At 34.4% G+C, this 16,884-nt stretch overlaps 2 protein-coding genes across 2 annotated transcripts in view; one reads left to right on the top strand and one right to left on the bottom strand.

The window, feature by feature from the left end:
* LOC137401991 (mediator of RNA polymerase II transcription subunit 26-like) overlaps positions 1–15,160 on the bottom strand; it is a 37,241-nt gene extending 22,081 nt beyond the window's left edge. The window contains exons 1-2 of the mRNA XM_068088465.1: positions 14,971–15,160; positions 1,957–2,031 (exon numbers count right to left, since the gene is read on the bottom strand). Coding sequence (XP_067944566.1) covers positions 1,957–2,031; positions 14,971–15,033 — 138 coding nt within the window. The 5' untranslated portion in view covers positions 15,034–15,160. The remainder of the gene's footprint in view (positions 1–1,956; positions 2,032–14,970) is intronic.
* Positions 15,161–15,347: 187 nt separating this feature from the next.
* Positions 15,348–16,884, top strand: part of LOC137385681 (lysosomal Pro-X carboxypeptidase-like) — a 32,822-nt gene continuing 31,285 nt past the window's right edge. Inside the window, exon 1 of the mRNA XM_068072206.1 lies at positions 15,348–15,445. The gene's annotated coding sequence lies outside the window, so the exon portion shown is untranslated. The remainder of the gene's footprint in view (positions 15,446–16,884) is intronic.

The following is a 16,884-nucleotide window of genomic DNA, read 5'->3' as shown; positions in this document are numbered from 1 at the left end:
CACTTCTACCTCAACTTCAAGACCTCCCTGAGTGATCTTCTAGATATGACATCTACCACCCTTGCAGTCATTGTGCCTCCGTGTATGATGAAAAATCTCTCTCACACTAAAACAAATAAGGAAACGGTAAGGATGGAAAAAATAAATATTGCGTTTTACCGAAGAAACAAAGTAAAATTCAATTATTAATTTAATAAATGGTTTTGAAAAAAATTCATAACTTACCACAAATTGTTGGTTCATCAAAGGCCTCCAAATCGATGAATATTCGTGAAAACCTCTGAACGCAGCAAGAAATTTATAGCTTAGCATGATGGACTCGTAGTTGTATGCTAAATAGAAACCAAAACACGCGGTGTGCGCATTCGAAGGGTTAACTCTATTGCTAGCCGCAATAGAGTTAACTCTTCATAGAGAGTGATTGTGTTCACCCGCGCATAAATTAGTCCACGAATATGCACGAAAAAGGCAGTTTGCGCGAAACTTAACTCTGTGAATAAAGTCATCCTGTAGGGTAACTTATATGTTATATATAAAGTTATATGTGTAAGCATATACCTTATATGTTATATGTAAAGTTATATGTGAAAAGCGTAAACACGCAAGCGATAATGTGTATGACCAACCAATCACAGACTGCGACAATTGCTGTCATAGCACGCTGTTATCAACCAAGCGTTGCTTAGCATGCGTACACACTCTTATTGTGAGAACAAAAACTGCAAAGAAAAAAGGCATATTGAAACAGTTTTGTTGCAATTTTATCAAGGAACCTTCACGTGTGGCTTTTCCTTAGTACAAGCCTTGATACGTTATAAAATAAACTATGAGTAACAGGCTACTAACCGCATGCTTCAAGTTGTAGTTGTTGGAATTACGCTATCATGGTGTCTAACCACATGCTTCAAGTTGTAGTTGTTGGAATTACGCTATCATGGTGTCTAACCACATGCTTCAAGTTGTAGTTGTTGGAATTACGCTATCATGGTGTCTAACCGCATGCTTCAAGTTGTAGTTGTTGGAATTACGCTATCATGGTGTCTAACCGCATGCTTCAAGTTGTAGTTGTTGGAATTACGCTATCATGGTGTCTAACCACATGCTTCAAGTTGTAGTTGTTGGAATTAAGCTAGCATGGTGTCATTTCATTTGAGTGTGATCAAAGTTATGCGCCTAACCGAACGTAAACCGTCTCCTTAGTTTGGTCACTTCTTTCAATTTTAAACTCGGCTTATAAGCAAGGATATGTGAGGATATACGGTACTTTCTACTTTACAAAACACCTTGGTCATCATTGTTTAGTGTCTATATTTTAGGTTTCACATATTATTTACTGTCACTGCTTTTAATTGTAACAATTTTCGCGATGGGAAGATTATGCCTTCTTGCCTAAATCTATGTTATTGGATATCACTATATATACTTGACTTACATGAATATAAAACTTATTTTATATTTTTGCAGTGTTTAAAGTGAAGATTATATAAGAAAAATTCTTAGACATTCTGAAAAGAAATGCTTAGATTTTTTGTTAGATGAACGAGTGCACGACAAGTTGATTCACTTAGTTATACGTTATATGTATACGTTATATGTATCATATATTATATGTGTAGTTATATGTATCGGTACAAATACTGCAATAGCAAGTTTGTAAAGAAGTCATGTTCATGATATTGCAACTAACTTTGAAATTTTTCTATCTAAAATGTAAAATATTAGATAATTTAAAAGATTTTCAATGGTTTATTTATAGCAATTATATGTGGCTATTATGTGATTTTTATGTGACATGATCCAAAAAGCAACTTTTTAGTAGTTCTAAAAGTATTTTCGGGTATGATGGCATTAACATTGGCTTTGCCCAGCGGGAATAAAGTGCCACAACAGCAGGGTTTTAAATTGAAGCCAATATCAAGAGGTACTAAAGTAAAATATCCCAAAATGCACTCTCACCTCAAGATCTTCACGTGTTAATGCTGTCTTTTCTAACTGCTCAATCACCTCCAGGAGTAAATCATAGTTGGTAATCTGCAAAGCACACACATGTTCTGTTAAATTTTGTGATTAGAAAGTGATTTTCATGTGTAGCACATAAAGTGGTTTAAATAAACAACAACTGGGAGTCCAAACTTTGCAAAAAAACCAATTGCGCTATGTCGCCTTAACCCTTTCAGGTCTGTTCCCGAATATTTCGGGATGAATTATGTTCACTTGGGGCCTGATCCCGAATGCTTCGGGATAAATTTTGAGTCGCTGTATTGCTTAGCCTTTTAGCTACATCTGTTTAATTAATTCAACAAACGAAATTTAAAAGTCTGGGCATCATTTTGATACCCAATATGTAATTGGACAAAATATTTTTGACTAACAAATTACGCGATAAATACAAACTGTTCTGAAAATTTGTTGATCGCCGTTTTGGAAAAAGTTTATCTGGATGATGGCAAACTTCTTACGTGAATCAGATTTGGTAAACAGCTCAGGTGAACAAAATAGCAACGTAGGTGATGTTAAGAAGAAAATGAGAACTTTCTCATGGAAGAAGGTAAGATTTAAGTGGCACTGTATAGAATTAAACTGGTAGAAACGAAAAATAAAAAACCGAAATTTTTGTTGTGAATTTCAAAAAAACTATATTCTAACAGTGTAAGATATGGATTTTTTATGCTACACATGATTATAACACTTCAATTTATTCTTTTGCGCATTAATTGTCGTTTTCCGATACTGACGCTAATGGGCAGAGCGACTATTATGTCGCCACGCGAACATTTTTTATAAATCCATTTCTGATTATCGTTATGCTTTTTTTTGTTGAATTGCTATACCAACAGTAAACTACAATAGATTGGTTTTTGTTAGCAACAAAAATATCAGCCATTTTGAGAAATAAAAAACGATCGTTTTTGCAATACTAAACGAACGAAAAGTTCGAAATAAAAACTTATCTAGATAAAGTTAGGAATTTAGTTTGTAGCTTGTTTCTGCTTTTGTTTCTGCTCTATGAATGTTTTCTCAGAGTGCAACAACTTTATTTTACCGTCATGGCGTTCTCCAGAGGCTGTAGGCAAAGCTATATTGGAACAAGAATAAGCACATGGTGTTTGGTAGTGATGTGACGTAGTGTTGGTTAGAAGCTCATAACACCTGTTCTATTGCTTGGAATTGAGAAATTCCTTTTTTGATTTGCTGCTGATAAGACTTACAACCGATCTAACGTAGTCCATCAACGTAAGTACTAAAAATCTGCTTGGGAGTGGCATTGAAACATAGACATTCACTTTGATCAAAAATATTTTTCATGGAAGTACCAGAAATTGTGGTTAGTAAAATTTGTAAAGGTAGACAGATATTTATTTCAAATTGTAGCCTGCAATGTTTTCTTCAAGCTGCAAAAACAAATCTAGAATATTTTAAAAAGTACTCCAGCTATACCCAATTTCATGCAGCTTCATTTTAATTATAAGGCTACTGAAAAATTAATTAGGCTTGGTGGGGCAGTCAACCGATAGCTAATTAGTACTGAATGGGTTAATGATAACATGTTTGTCATAAAGTATAATATACCCTACAGGATGAAAATATTCATTGGTCATAAAAGTTCGGGACTTCGCGAAGTCAATTTCGCGAATTATTAAATTCAGTGAATAATTAGTTCAATTTTTAATCACAAGAGAAAATAACTACTGCATCAAATTGAAAACTAGTCGCTAGCCTAGTTCTTAATATAAATACTAAACGTAATTGAGTTCCAAAACATTTTTAAAATCATTGCCTGAGCTTTGAGCTAACACCATTGTCAATGCATCACATTTATTTACAAAATTATTCAAGGTTGTCACAAGATATGCAGAATAGCGTCATCGCAAAAATAGCCGCTAGACAGAAGTACTAAACGTAGCTGAGTTCCAAAACTTCTTTAAAATCGTCGCCAGGCTTCGAGCTTTATTGCCATTGCGTCAAACTTTACAAAATTATTCAAGGTTTTCACAAGTTATTCGGCATGGCTTCAGCATCGCAAAAAAGCTCTCCTAGTCTTTTTACATTAAAATCAACTCCATCAATCTCTAATACCGAAGTTGAGGACGATCATGATTCTGATCTGGACATTATGGTATGTATTTGATTTGCAGTGCAGATACGTTTTTCCATAATCAACTGCATTAGTTAATTTTTTTGTTTAAAAACTGATCGCTTTCATTAAATACTTCAACTATTGTTTTTGTACTTCCTTAACACTCGTTAATATTTTTCTTTTTTGTGTTTACTGCGGATTGCGAATGAAACAACCTACTCCAATTACAAAAACTAGAGACAAGTAGTAATATTCATCAAAGCAGGAATATTGGCAGAGAAGCAACCAGTCAACCTAGACCCCTTCATCGACAACAATTCCTTGATATCGCTGCAGCAAACATGATTAGATTATATATTTTATTTCATGTATAGATATATTATAATTTATTACAAAATATTTCAAATACAAATAAAAGTTTACAAACAATGAATGGAGTAAATATAAACAGTTGTCTATGGCGGTTGTCTAGCGATAAAATTAAACTGGTACTCTTGATATGTGAATACTAGCGTGTAATGGTGCTCTCTGACTAGATATTTTGGTAATAGCAGCTCTGTTGCTGTCACTATCTTGGGTAGATGTTGAAGGCGATTCTCTCGCTACTATATGGCTGGTAAGAGGTTATCATCAGAACTCTCCTCATGGCTTACTATTGTAAAGTTCTGCCAGTTGGCCAAAGATTTGTGCTCGTAAAGGCGTTTTTGTTCCTTTTTTAAAAGCAGATACATTCTCCTCGTAAGTAGCTGCGGCCACTTCAACCTCAATTTCCAGACCTCTCTGAATGATTGGTGATCTTCTAAGAATGACATCTACCACCCTTGCAATCATTGTTCTTCGGTGTATGATGAAAAATCTCTCTCTCACACTAAAACAAATAATGAAGCAGTAGGGATGAAAAAAATAAGTATTGCGTTTTACCGAAGAACTAAAGTAAAATCCAACTAATTTAGTAAATGTAAGAAACTCATTACTTACCACAAGTTGTTGGCTTATCAAATGCCTCCAAAGCGATGAATATTTGTGAAAACCTCTGAACGCAGCAAAAATGGTTTACCATAGCTTAGCATGATCGCTTCGCAGTTGTAAGCTAAATATAAACCAGAACACGTGGTGTGCGCATGTGTAGGAATAACTCTATTACTAGCCGCAATAAAGTTAACTTTTCCTAGAGAGTGGCAGTTTTCAGCCGCGAATAAATTCATCCGCAAATATGCATGAAAAGACCATTTTCGCGAAATATAACTCCGCGATTAAATTCACCCCGTACGGTAGTGGACACTCCTGTAACGCATACCTCTTTTTACATAAATACCACTTGACGTAAAGAATTTATGCGAAGTTTTTGCTTTGTATAACGTAAGAAATTTCATAACAGAAAGTGTCAAGCTGATTCAAGCTCTCAAATCCGATTTGAATAACGAGGGCCCTATAGTAAGCCCTTGAAAACATCGTTTTCTCTCTTGCCGCGCTCGGAAGAGAATATGTCGTATATGGGTATCTCTATTACATATACCAGTACCCTGGTATTCTAGGGAGACCAATGAGGGATTGTCAGGTGTGCCATAAAGCACAGAGAATAAGTAGCTGCATCGTTGGGTAGAAATACACAAAAGCCGGTCGATTAATGCAGGTGTCAGAATGTTAGTCTTCCAAGCTGAATGTTATGAGTTTGAGTCTTGCTGAAAGCAATCTTTTATTCTAATCTCTAATGCTGACTTTAAATAAAAAAAAATGGATGGACAGACACCGTTCTTGCTATAGTAAATATGTACTTTAGTTTCACTTTATTTTAAAAATATACAATTTTTTGCTTCGCAGGATGAAACTTGTGATCTAGGAAAAGAGTGAAAAATCGATTGAAATGGGTGTTGAAGTTGGGCGTAACATAAAATTACCTTAATTATAAATCCTAAACTAAGTGAAAGTGATAGGAAAAAAGGTGATCGGAAACCTATAATACTGCACAAATCACCCAAAGGGTTGAGCTGGGACGATCTTGACATGGATTAGGCAATTTATATGTATTCTACAGTTTGTATAATGTAAATGTTCTCGGAGTGGATTATTTAGGTTGTCTACTGTATATAATACGAATCACACATGGAGATTTTGCTTGAGAGGGTTTAACATGGACTCAAAGTCTGGCCTACAGCAACTGCCAAGCGCAAAGCATGCCATCATGAATACCGATAAAAATAAGACAGATCTTTTCAAATATAGTTGAAATTTGTAGTTGCTAGCATTTCTTACACTGCCAAACTCTTACTTTCTTTTGGTATTGTTCACTTTTGCTGGAACCTTGTAATAGGTTAGGTTCATAAACTGATAGGATTTCTCATGAAACTCAATACAGTACACGCTCCTACAATGTAAAAAATTCGTTGCAGGAACATCCAAGTTATAGGGATTTCATGTAATACGAACAGTAGAATACATGTAAATTGCCTAATCTGTTCTTAAGTCTTCCCAAACTGACCACTTTGGTCCTTCATAAAAGAAAAAGACTACTCAACTTTTTAATTTAATGACTACCGTAACTGTAATATTACTGGTTCGTGGCGACGACTTTTCTCCTTTTACTTATTTTTTTAGTTTACGGTCTATGATTGCGGTAATTTTTCAATAAGTTCAGGATAACGCACACCTTTAATGTCAATTTACATCAATTTTTTTATTCTAGACAGCTACTGTAGGTCTTGAGGAAAACAGAACACAATAAAAATGTTTTGTCTAGAATAGAGTAAAATAAAAATATATCTTTACTAGAATAAGAGCGGTGTTTATTTGTCAGATCATCTATCCGTCCAAAAGGTTTAAGGTTATGAAAAAAGATAGCTTTTGACAATACTCCAACTCGTGACATCCAGATTGGTAGACTGACACTCTAACATCTGCACTAATTGATTGCCTTTTTAAGTATTTATAAATAAATGCGCAGGTACTTATTCTCTGCACCTTATCGACGCATCTGATGATTTCTTTTGGCAAGCAAAACTATCAGGGTACTAGTATATATATATTAGAGATAGCCCTATCTCTACCCCTAGAAACCCTTCTCTTTCAAGTGCAGCAAGAGGGGAAGCAATATTTTCAAGGCTAACAATGAGATCCACAATATTCAAATCGAATTGGATGACTTGCGCCGACTCCGTACTTTACATTTTACGGAATTTTTAGCGTAGTGCAAAGCAAAAACTTTACATAAATTCTTTATGTTATGTGGAATTTATGTATTTGGAGGTATCTAGTGTAAACACAAATTAAAAAAATTACTAAGTTTAGCATAGTTTCTGTAAACATCTTTAGCAATTTTTTTTATAGTTATTCTTTTTATTGCGATTTTTCGTTACATGAAAAAGTAATACAAAAAAGAGTGGCAGAAATTGAACTTACGATTCAACTAAAACTTATTGTGTTGGAATATAATCAAAACAAAGATGGCCAGCAAGCATGTGACTGAATAAAAGACAAATTCTTCGTAGCGTATATCAAAAGGGAAGTAGCCAATGTTCAAAGAAAATATGGCAGCTAAACTAATATTACCTGAAAAACATTTTTTGAGTGCCAATCTAAATATGGCAATAGGTTTAAATCCAAATTACAAAATGACTAGCTAATAGGAATGTGAGCATAATTATGGAATATAACAAAAGAAAACTATATGGTCTACGCAGTAATTTTAAATAGATTTATAGTTGGAAAAATTAAAATAAGTGAAACTCATGAAATTAAACAGAATGGGCATCAAATGAGGTTTACAGCTGTTTCTAGTCGATATTTTGTAAAGATCAAGAATAATTCTGCTTATTTTAACAACTTTAAAATGTTATAAAACCTCTTGGGAGGAAACTATACAACGATACTATTGAAACCTCAATCTGTAATGCCATATGCTGCTGCCAATGTAATAATCTCATAAAATTAAACTGAATGAGCATCAAAGTATACATGTACAACAAAAGCATACTAGATTTGACATGACCAATCATGCTAGAGACAGTTAGTATTTAACGTCTGAAATTCTTCCTTCACACAAACATGAAATTTAAAAAATTATCTTTATAAACTAGCTAGTCTCAGAAGCCATCTGTTTAAAACCTATTAAAGCATGCTCTGCTTTCATCCATAAGGATTTCGAATGAACAATTGTTAAATAATTTAGTTTAACCAAGAGCTATTTTAATACAATTATTTAGCATTGTGGCGGTTTCCAGTCAATATTTTGCAAAAAATAATTGTTTAATCATGTTGCCTATTTTAACGACTTGAAAATGGCATAAAACCTCTTGATTGATCAAAATTACTCAACGATATTATTGAAACTTCAATATGTAATGCTATCTGCTGCAAATGTAATAACCTTTGATCCGCAGGCGATATAAAACTATTTAAATCATTTTCTACTACAACTACACCCAAAAAGAAACTACCTGAGGAAATGTAAACCAAATTATCACAATTGCAATCGAATGCTCATGCAATTCATCCATGAGCTTTCATGATGAATTATCACATAACCAGTTAATAATGTATTCAAATGAAACACTTTAGTATGGTCAAACCTCTACATGCGTACAAGTTAAATCGTTTTGAAATTTGTTTCATATGTTAAAACAATCATGTTGGAGCAAACATTCTCACAAGATTTTACAAAAAATAGCTAAAGAAATAATCACCTAAGCCTCTTTTTGTTATTGTACCTTCAACACATCAATGGATATGTCAGCTCAGCGATGTATAACGGTGGTAATAGAGACATGGGGCATAACTTACTTCAACTTTGATTAGGCGAAGTTGTATTATTAACTTAAATTATTGAAAATTATAACTATTTTAGCTTATGTACTTTTTATGATTTCATACTATTTACAGTTTTTTATTTTCACCAACATCTTCACTTTCACTTATGCAACTGTAATACTTTGATAAAATTTGAAGTTTGCAATGCTGGAAACTACCTCAGGTGCAAAGTAAAATGTTTTTCTTTTTGGAATTTTACTTTGTATTGTATGTTAACAATTGGGATGTTAAGGCAGTAGTAAATAGTGAATCAACAGCACTTAAATCCTTTGACTGGCTTTAAAACGGTATCAATCAATGCGCATGTGTTAATAACTCCTAAAATGTGTATCTGGCAATAGCGCAAATTTAAAGAATTTTTATTGCAAAAAATATCAGTTCAGAATATGTCATAAGGGATATTAACAGCTCAACTCAAATGTGCACCTAATAATAGCTTAATGTAACAGAAATTCGCTTAGTCCTCTTGCCGTCCACAGATACAACATATGCTCCTACTGCCACAGCTATTGGAATGACTAAAAAAAGTAGCATTTTGCACAAGCGAATAAAATAAATATTGTTGATAAGAGCTTCACAGTCATGCTGCAGCATCTTAGCATGCTTTGAAAGAGACAATCAGGTAGGGGCAAATGTTAAAAAATTATGTTGAAAACTGTTTAATTCACCAAACAGTTGTTGTAAAGTGCTTTCTACATTTAGTGATCAGATCCATTTTAAACCTGTTATAGAAACACAAATACTAGATCCTTACAAACTGTCTGTCTAGTACAGTGGAGCCTCGGTTTCCAAACCCTTCGGTTCTCAACCAATTCGATTTTCGACCAAAGAAATTGAGATTTGTTCGTCTCGGATCTCGAACATAATTCAGTTCTCGACCAAACCGGAGCATGCGCATTAGAATTAAACGTTCGGAACAGCTCCGAAAACAGCATGGAAACATTCGTTAACAAAGGGAGAAGCAAGTTACGCTTCCTAAATTCTTTACAAAAAGGAGGGAACCATCTGGTACGACATCCCTTTACCGAAGGATTTGCTAGGGAGACAACTGTTCCAGTCGAGTTACCCTAAATTGTTTCGAAGGAGGATCTCCTTCAAATATGTGAAGTAAACATGCCATTGCTGTTTATGTTTTCTTTTCACATCATTCTTGATGTAACTGATCTGTTGCATTTTTTGCTGTTTCATTATCAATTACTGCAATTTTTGGTATTGTATCTTAACCTACATGTAGAATGGTTTCGATGTTTTAAGAGCAAAGCATATGAAAAGTTTACTTTTTGTTTTCCGTTTTCATCATCATAGATAAAAAATATTTTATTAAAATTAAACACGATCTACATCTACCCGTTTTTATTTATAGTATATAGTATACAGTACAGTTTATGGTGTAAAACGTTTAAAAAATACTTTACCGAAGTTGATTTCTCGGCTTGAAACGAATTAAAATTTACATACAATAAATCTAACAGGTTTTCGAACAACCTTTTGGAGCAGATTATGTTCGAGACCCGAGGTTCCACTGTATACCTATGACGATAAGACCAAAAATAAAACTGATACTTTCACTAAAATGCTTGAACACTTTGAAGCCTAACCTTGTACAATGCACCCCTGAGTTATGGCATCCCTGTTTGACAGGTTCTTTTGCATTACGATGTGAAACACCACTTTTGTTCGTTCCCTCGTCACGACGTTTTTTGGCCAAACGACATCAACAAGAATGTCTCTCGAAATTCAGGTTTGGCGGTCCGTGTGTTGAATACGTCAGAATCACGAAGATGCAAATGTGCTATTTACCAAAATCCCTCCCACAATGCTTGAAAGGGATACTATGCTCGCTTTTTCTCAGTTCAACATTCTTCGGGTTTCAGAAATGCTTGATATCACATGAGTGAAACGAAACTTAACGAAAAGTAAATAAAAGTAAAACATTATTGTGCATTTTAACGTATATTTACTATAAATTACATTCTATATACATATATAACTATATATATAACTTTAATTCATAGCCATGGGTCCTAATATTGATGACGACGTTAGAGAAAAATTTTTTTTATTGCAGATTATAACCACTAAATACACTAGTAGTTGCTGTAGGTAATTATGGTTACTAAGGTTAATATACTACAGTCATTCCTCTACAGACCAGTACCCCAACACGCAAGAAACTTGAGATACGAGCTGACTTTCTAGCAAGTTTGTTCATTGAGAAACGAGTAATTCTTGATGGTCACTACACTATATGACCAAGTAAGCAAAGTATGCGAGAGGCCGCTTTTGAGAACGGCATCGATTGGTTTTTCACTCGCATCAGTTTGGAAAAAGTTTTTAAAAGGTTGGCTAAAAGTTATAGCAAACATGAAGCAAAATGCACTAAAACATACTAAAGATAAGACGATAAAATAGAAGTAAGTTTAGTATAAGATTAAAACATAGCTTCAAGTGCGTGTGTGTTTAGTAAGCTAAATTCACTGAAAAGTTTCTATTATGTATGGGCACAGAAGTTAAGTTTACTGAATGTGTATTCACAATGACTGTCTCGAAGGCACACAATCTTAATCCGTAGTGTACATAGTGATGTTACATTTTATTGCATATCTTAGCAAATAAATAGGTATTTATTACTTTGCTAAAATAGGTACTAAATTACAATAACTAAAAACAAGCTTGTCCACCGTAATATCCTGTGTTTGTGGTGTTTTCATAGCATGGTACAGGATTAATTTGTGCTTGGTTATTTTATAAGAAATAGTGCCTTGAGATGCTAGTAAGTTGACTTGCGAGCTCAGTCCCAGAAAGCATTAAGCTCGTATGTCGAGATATGCCTGCATTTATTACAAATTTTTAATATGTACAATGCATATATAAAATTTTGATGCTTTTTACTAGAGGTGTTTGCATTAGATAATTATTATGAGCTTCTATACCAATTTATATGACATTTTCGTATAACGGTGTCAACACCAGAACAAATTAACGTTTTATGGTGGAGGTCAACTGTATACAGAAGCAAGCCCCCTGATCCTAGACCGTATTAACAATTTTAAATTGACTGTGAATGTATTTAGGATAGCACAAACCATTTTGAGTTGAATATCATATTGAAGCTCCAAGATTGTAGAACTCAATAAAAAACGGAAACTAAAAAACTAATCGGTTTTTTTCACTCTTTTAAAGATGTGATGTTTTAAAGGAAACTGAAGAAACATTATGTTGGTGTAGATCGAGTCTGATAGTGTGTATATTTTTAGGAATTAAAAAACAACTAGTTTAAAGCTCTTGTTGCTAAAAAGAAAAAGCTTTTGTTTGATTTTTGGTTAGCTTGCTCAGTTTTTTTTCATCTTCATTACAAAGGAATTCAATCCTTATGTCATGAGATTCTAATGTACTAATTGCGCTATAATCGTTTTATGTTAAGCTGCGTTGCATAGTACTAAGAGTTGTGTACCTACGGTTTTTGTGTTAAAGGACGTCATGTAAATACAGACAGTTGCGCTCGTGACAACGGCAATGGCTACTTCTTTATTATCAGTGTTCACGCCCTAAATAAATAATTTTCTACCATCTAACTAGTAACAACTACACACTAATGACAGCCATTTATTATTTCTCGGCTGCATAGAAGTGTCGACAGTATCTCAAGAGCTGATAGGCTTATCAGCTTGGAACTTTAGAATTATAAACGAAAGTGCCTTTCGTAATTCGACAATATCGCCAGTACTAACAGTCTAATGAACTTGAGCTACCATTATGCTAAAAATATTTACTGCACGAAGCAATCAAAGTTTGGTAATCCTATGTAAACCAGAAGTACAAAAAAAAATAATATTAGCAGCATTTTTTCATTTCTCGGTTTATTAGAAGTACCTTTTTTATTTTGGCAATATCTCAAAAAATAATAGCCCAGTAAACTTGAAACTTTTGAAACATGTTTAAAACATATATACCACAAAAAGCGATCAAAATTTCATACCTGTATGTAAACCCTAAGAAGGGAAGCCCGAAAATAACTAGTGTTCTGTCATTTGCCATTTGTCTAAATGCCATTTTTCATTTCACTTTCAGATAAAAGTGTGGTCGGTATTTTTGCTACAACTCAAGAACCGACAGTCCTATCGACTTGCAATTTTGGAAATTATACTAAAACCTTATAACACACAAAGCCACCAACACTTCGTAATTTTCTGTAAAGTACGTAAAAAGCGAAACTATGAATCCGAGTTTACTCAGGCGCACGATCAGGTAGAAAAACATGTTTTCAAGTCAACTCAGGCCCAGGCTTTAAACTGTTAAATTCTTGAAAAGAATGTTGTCAAGTGTATGCTATTGGCTATGTTAACATCTACTTTAGTGCAAGATGTATAACTTACACACACAAAATAAGCGAGAGCATTTATCCAGGTCATCTTTTGAGTAGTTATTAAAGTGATGAGCAATCAATTTCAGAAAGTGTTACTTAGAATAACCGTAAGGATGTTTGGAACATGTTGAAAGCAAGCTTCTCCAAGTAATTTGATGGTTTGATACGCAGAGCTAACTCGTAAAGCTAATAGCGCTTGCAACTAGGAGACTATCTTTAAAACTATTGACAACAGATGCTTCAGTTCTGCTGTGTGCAATCTGTGGATTGGTAGGAGAATAATATTTATTTTTGCGGTCTCTAAATGTTCTTTTTTAGCGAAACATTGGTTATATCAAAAACCTGAGGAAAACCACATAAAACCACCTCAGTAACCCCACAAGAAAACTCACGAAATGTCTAAACCAAGCAGTCGGAGAAGATGATGGCATAGGGACCTGCTTATGACAGAGCACTCTGAACCCACTAACTACATTTACATCATATCAAACATCAAGTTTTCATTGAAACAGCCGCTAGTTAACTCATGCATGCAAGTACTATAAACTCATATTAATGCCATATTTCAAATGATTTTCATTTTATTCAGAAGTCACTTGGTACAAGTAAGGATCACAAGCGTATCTTAAATTATGTTCAAAAACCTCTGGTAGTGATGCCGATGGAAGGCTGTGTAACAGCTCAATATTAGAATTTGTAAAATTTGATTTCATATCGTTATGCAACTTGAAAAATATTGAGTAAAATCAGGTTTGAGCATACTATGGAATTCAGAAAAAATGTGTTGCATGAGAACCAAATTACAGTAAAAGGCATCAATGATAAAAATATACAAGGACAAAGAAATCACTGAAGTACGAGTGAGTATCCTTGGTTGGAAATATGACTCCACTTACACAAATATAGCGTGTTTTGACCAGTGATACATTGGCGCATCAACGAGCTATGAACCTAATCTTTCAGTGAAATTCATGTGCTCGCTACTGTAAGTGACTAGCAAGCCGATGGTTCTACTTGAATTTGCAGGTTTTTGATAGACTGTACTTGATGGATTTTTGGCCATGAACTGTGATGGAATCTGTCCTGTGCATTTTTCAAGTAGCCTAACCTTCAAACTAATTTATACTTTGTTGAGGCATTTTTTGATAGGAAAAGTGGAAAGGCAAATTTTTCTTATGTTAATCTTTTACATAAATATTAAGAAAAATGTCCTCTGAACGCTTAGACTTTCTTGAAAGCTTTTACCAAACGCCCATTGACTTAGTGAGTATCATTAGACCTGTTTGCAAGTTAGACACAATCCAAAGAAACGGGTCCAAAAAGCAATAACGAATGTCGTTAGGCAAAAAACAGCGGTCACAGTATAGAAGCCACCAACACGTCGAGCGTATTTCACTTTCAATACTTAAATGATGATACTCAAACAACTGCCGGCTAATATAATAGACTGCAATCATATAAGTAACATTTTACATCAAATTAATAAGCAACGATCACCGACGTTCAGAGGAAGACAACATCTTAACCCTCCTAGTAGTCCAAATCACAATTACAGTAATGGGAAAATTGTGCGTCACTTTAAATCATGTTTTTATTGTTGGAATGCTTATATATATTGGAGTCAGCGTATCCGGTGAAGCTAACGTTTTGTTCCATTGAAGTTCTTGATTTTATTTTTTTCACAAATGTTTGTAGTTTTGGCTCCCAGGCAGATGCAACTCACATTATGCTCTTCGTCAATAGCCTTGAGTAGTTTTTCTTTGAGCTTCGCAGGACTGGGAGGCATCTAAGACAGCTACTATTCGAAAAAATATCGTTATTTTCGAGAGCGTATCTTAGACACTTCTTACTTGTAGGGCCACCCGACATTTCTTTGATGACTAGCGGACGCACAGACAGACTTTCGGAGATGACGTTTTTGCCGAAAATGACATCACGTTCGACTAAATTCGCGGCCACGTGGGCGCGTTTTCACCTTCTGAACTGTTTAGGATCCAATCAGACTGGCGTAATGTACTAAACGTCCAATAATGCGCGTTTTCATGTTCCGCGTGTCCCCTCCTCTTTTGATTCTAGGCTCCTCCCTACGACACTTCCACCCACCTCGCTTGTACAATGTATATGTAAAAGTTATTGAGCGCTAGATTTGGAAACACTTCGACCTTTTACCGTCAATAATGGGCAACAGCCGGATTTTGGTAGCTTTTGTTTAGCTGTTCGCTATCATACAAATATTTCTACCTGTTTGGATTTAATAATACTACTTGCAGTTTTATGTTTAAGCACATTAGCTGTTTTTATGTTTTTAAAGCTTTAAATATTATTTAACGCTGTAGCTTAATGTAATATTACGAACGCTGCACAATATTAGAGTATAGTACATAATTATTGGTCATTTGCACAATTTCTCAGTGTTTTAATTGAGTCAGGACTGCGTGATTAATTGATTACTTTTGGTAGCGACTGTTGATCAACTTAGTGGTGTGCGTATAAGTGTGCTGTGGTTTTATGCCACTTACACGTCATAATTGTCACACTGAATTACAAAACAGTCATCGAGATTGTTGGAAGAGAAAAAATTCCTACAGTGTTGAGTGTATATAGTGTTCTATACAGACAGACCTGCTAACCCAAGAGTGGGGCAATGCGTGAGATTTGGTTTTGGGGCGATTGATGTATCAATGATAGTATATATAAAATTGTGGAAATTGGAGCAAAAATCTCACGCATTTCTCACGCATTTTCATTTTTCCTTTGGGGTGATTGCGTGAGTCTCGCGCCCAATGCGTGAGTCTCGCGCCCAATGCGCGAGAGTTGGCAGGTATGTATACAGACTATATATATATCATATATATATATATATATATATCATATATATATATATATATATATATATGTATGTACATATATATATATATATATGTATGTACATATATATGTATATATGTATGTACATATACTTGTATATATGTATATTTATATACAGTCAAACATGGATAACTCGACCATGGATAGCTCGAACACATGGTTAACTCGAACGGTATCTTTGGTCCGTTCCCACGTAATGATAAATTGCTATAGATATCCTAACTCAAACTCAACACTGTTGACTCGAACTGTTTTTTGCCCAACGGCTACCGTAACGGTTGTTATCGCTTTAGAAAATCACTTTATTCCAAGCCATAGAGGTAAACCTCAACTTTTTGTAATTCATAAGCGTCGTTATTACCACCATCGGCAAAATATTTTTGTCAACGACTTTTCTAAAGGTTTGGTGAAATTTGATTTATACCAAACATCCGCTTAGCGATCGCCCTTCGGAAGCAAGGTAAAGTGAGGTAATCTTTGCATAAACTTCAAGAAAAATCGGCAAAATTAATCGTGGGTAAAACGCTCAAAAGAAAAAGATGTCTTTTTTTTAGCATTTCAACAACGATCAAGTTTTGCCAATGTCAATCTAAAAAACGTCCTGGCAATAACATCACCTCAAGCAACGAACCAATCTCAAGTGATAGAAAAATCTCTATACTTTTTGATAAAAACGTTTTAAACTTTACATTAGAAGCATTTAATTTGAAACAAGCCATTTGTGCTTTGGATTTATATTATAGTTTGTATACGTACATGTATCTACTAA

The sequence above is a fragment of the Watersipora subatra genome, chromosome 1 (genome assembly GCF_963576615.1).
Source record: "Watersipora subatra chromosome 1, tzWatSuba1.1, whole genome shotgun sequence".
Classification (NCBI taxonomy): domain Eukaryota; kingdom Metazoa; phylum Bryozoa; class Gymnolaemata; order Cheilostomatida; family Watersiporidae; genus Watersipora; species Watersipora subatra.
Note: the sequence above shows the minus strand (reverse complement) of the source record. Positions and strands in the feature narration are given on the sequence as shown.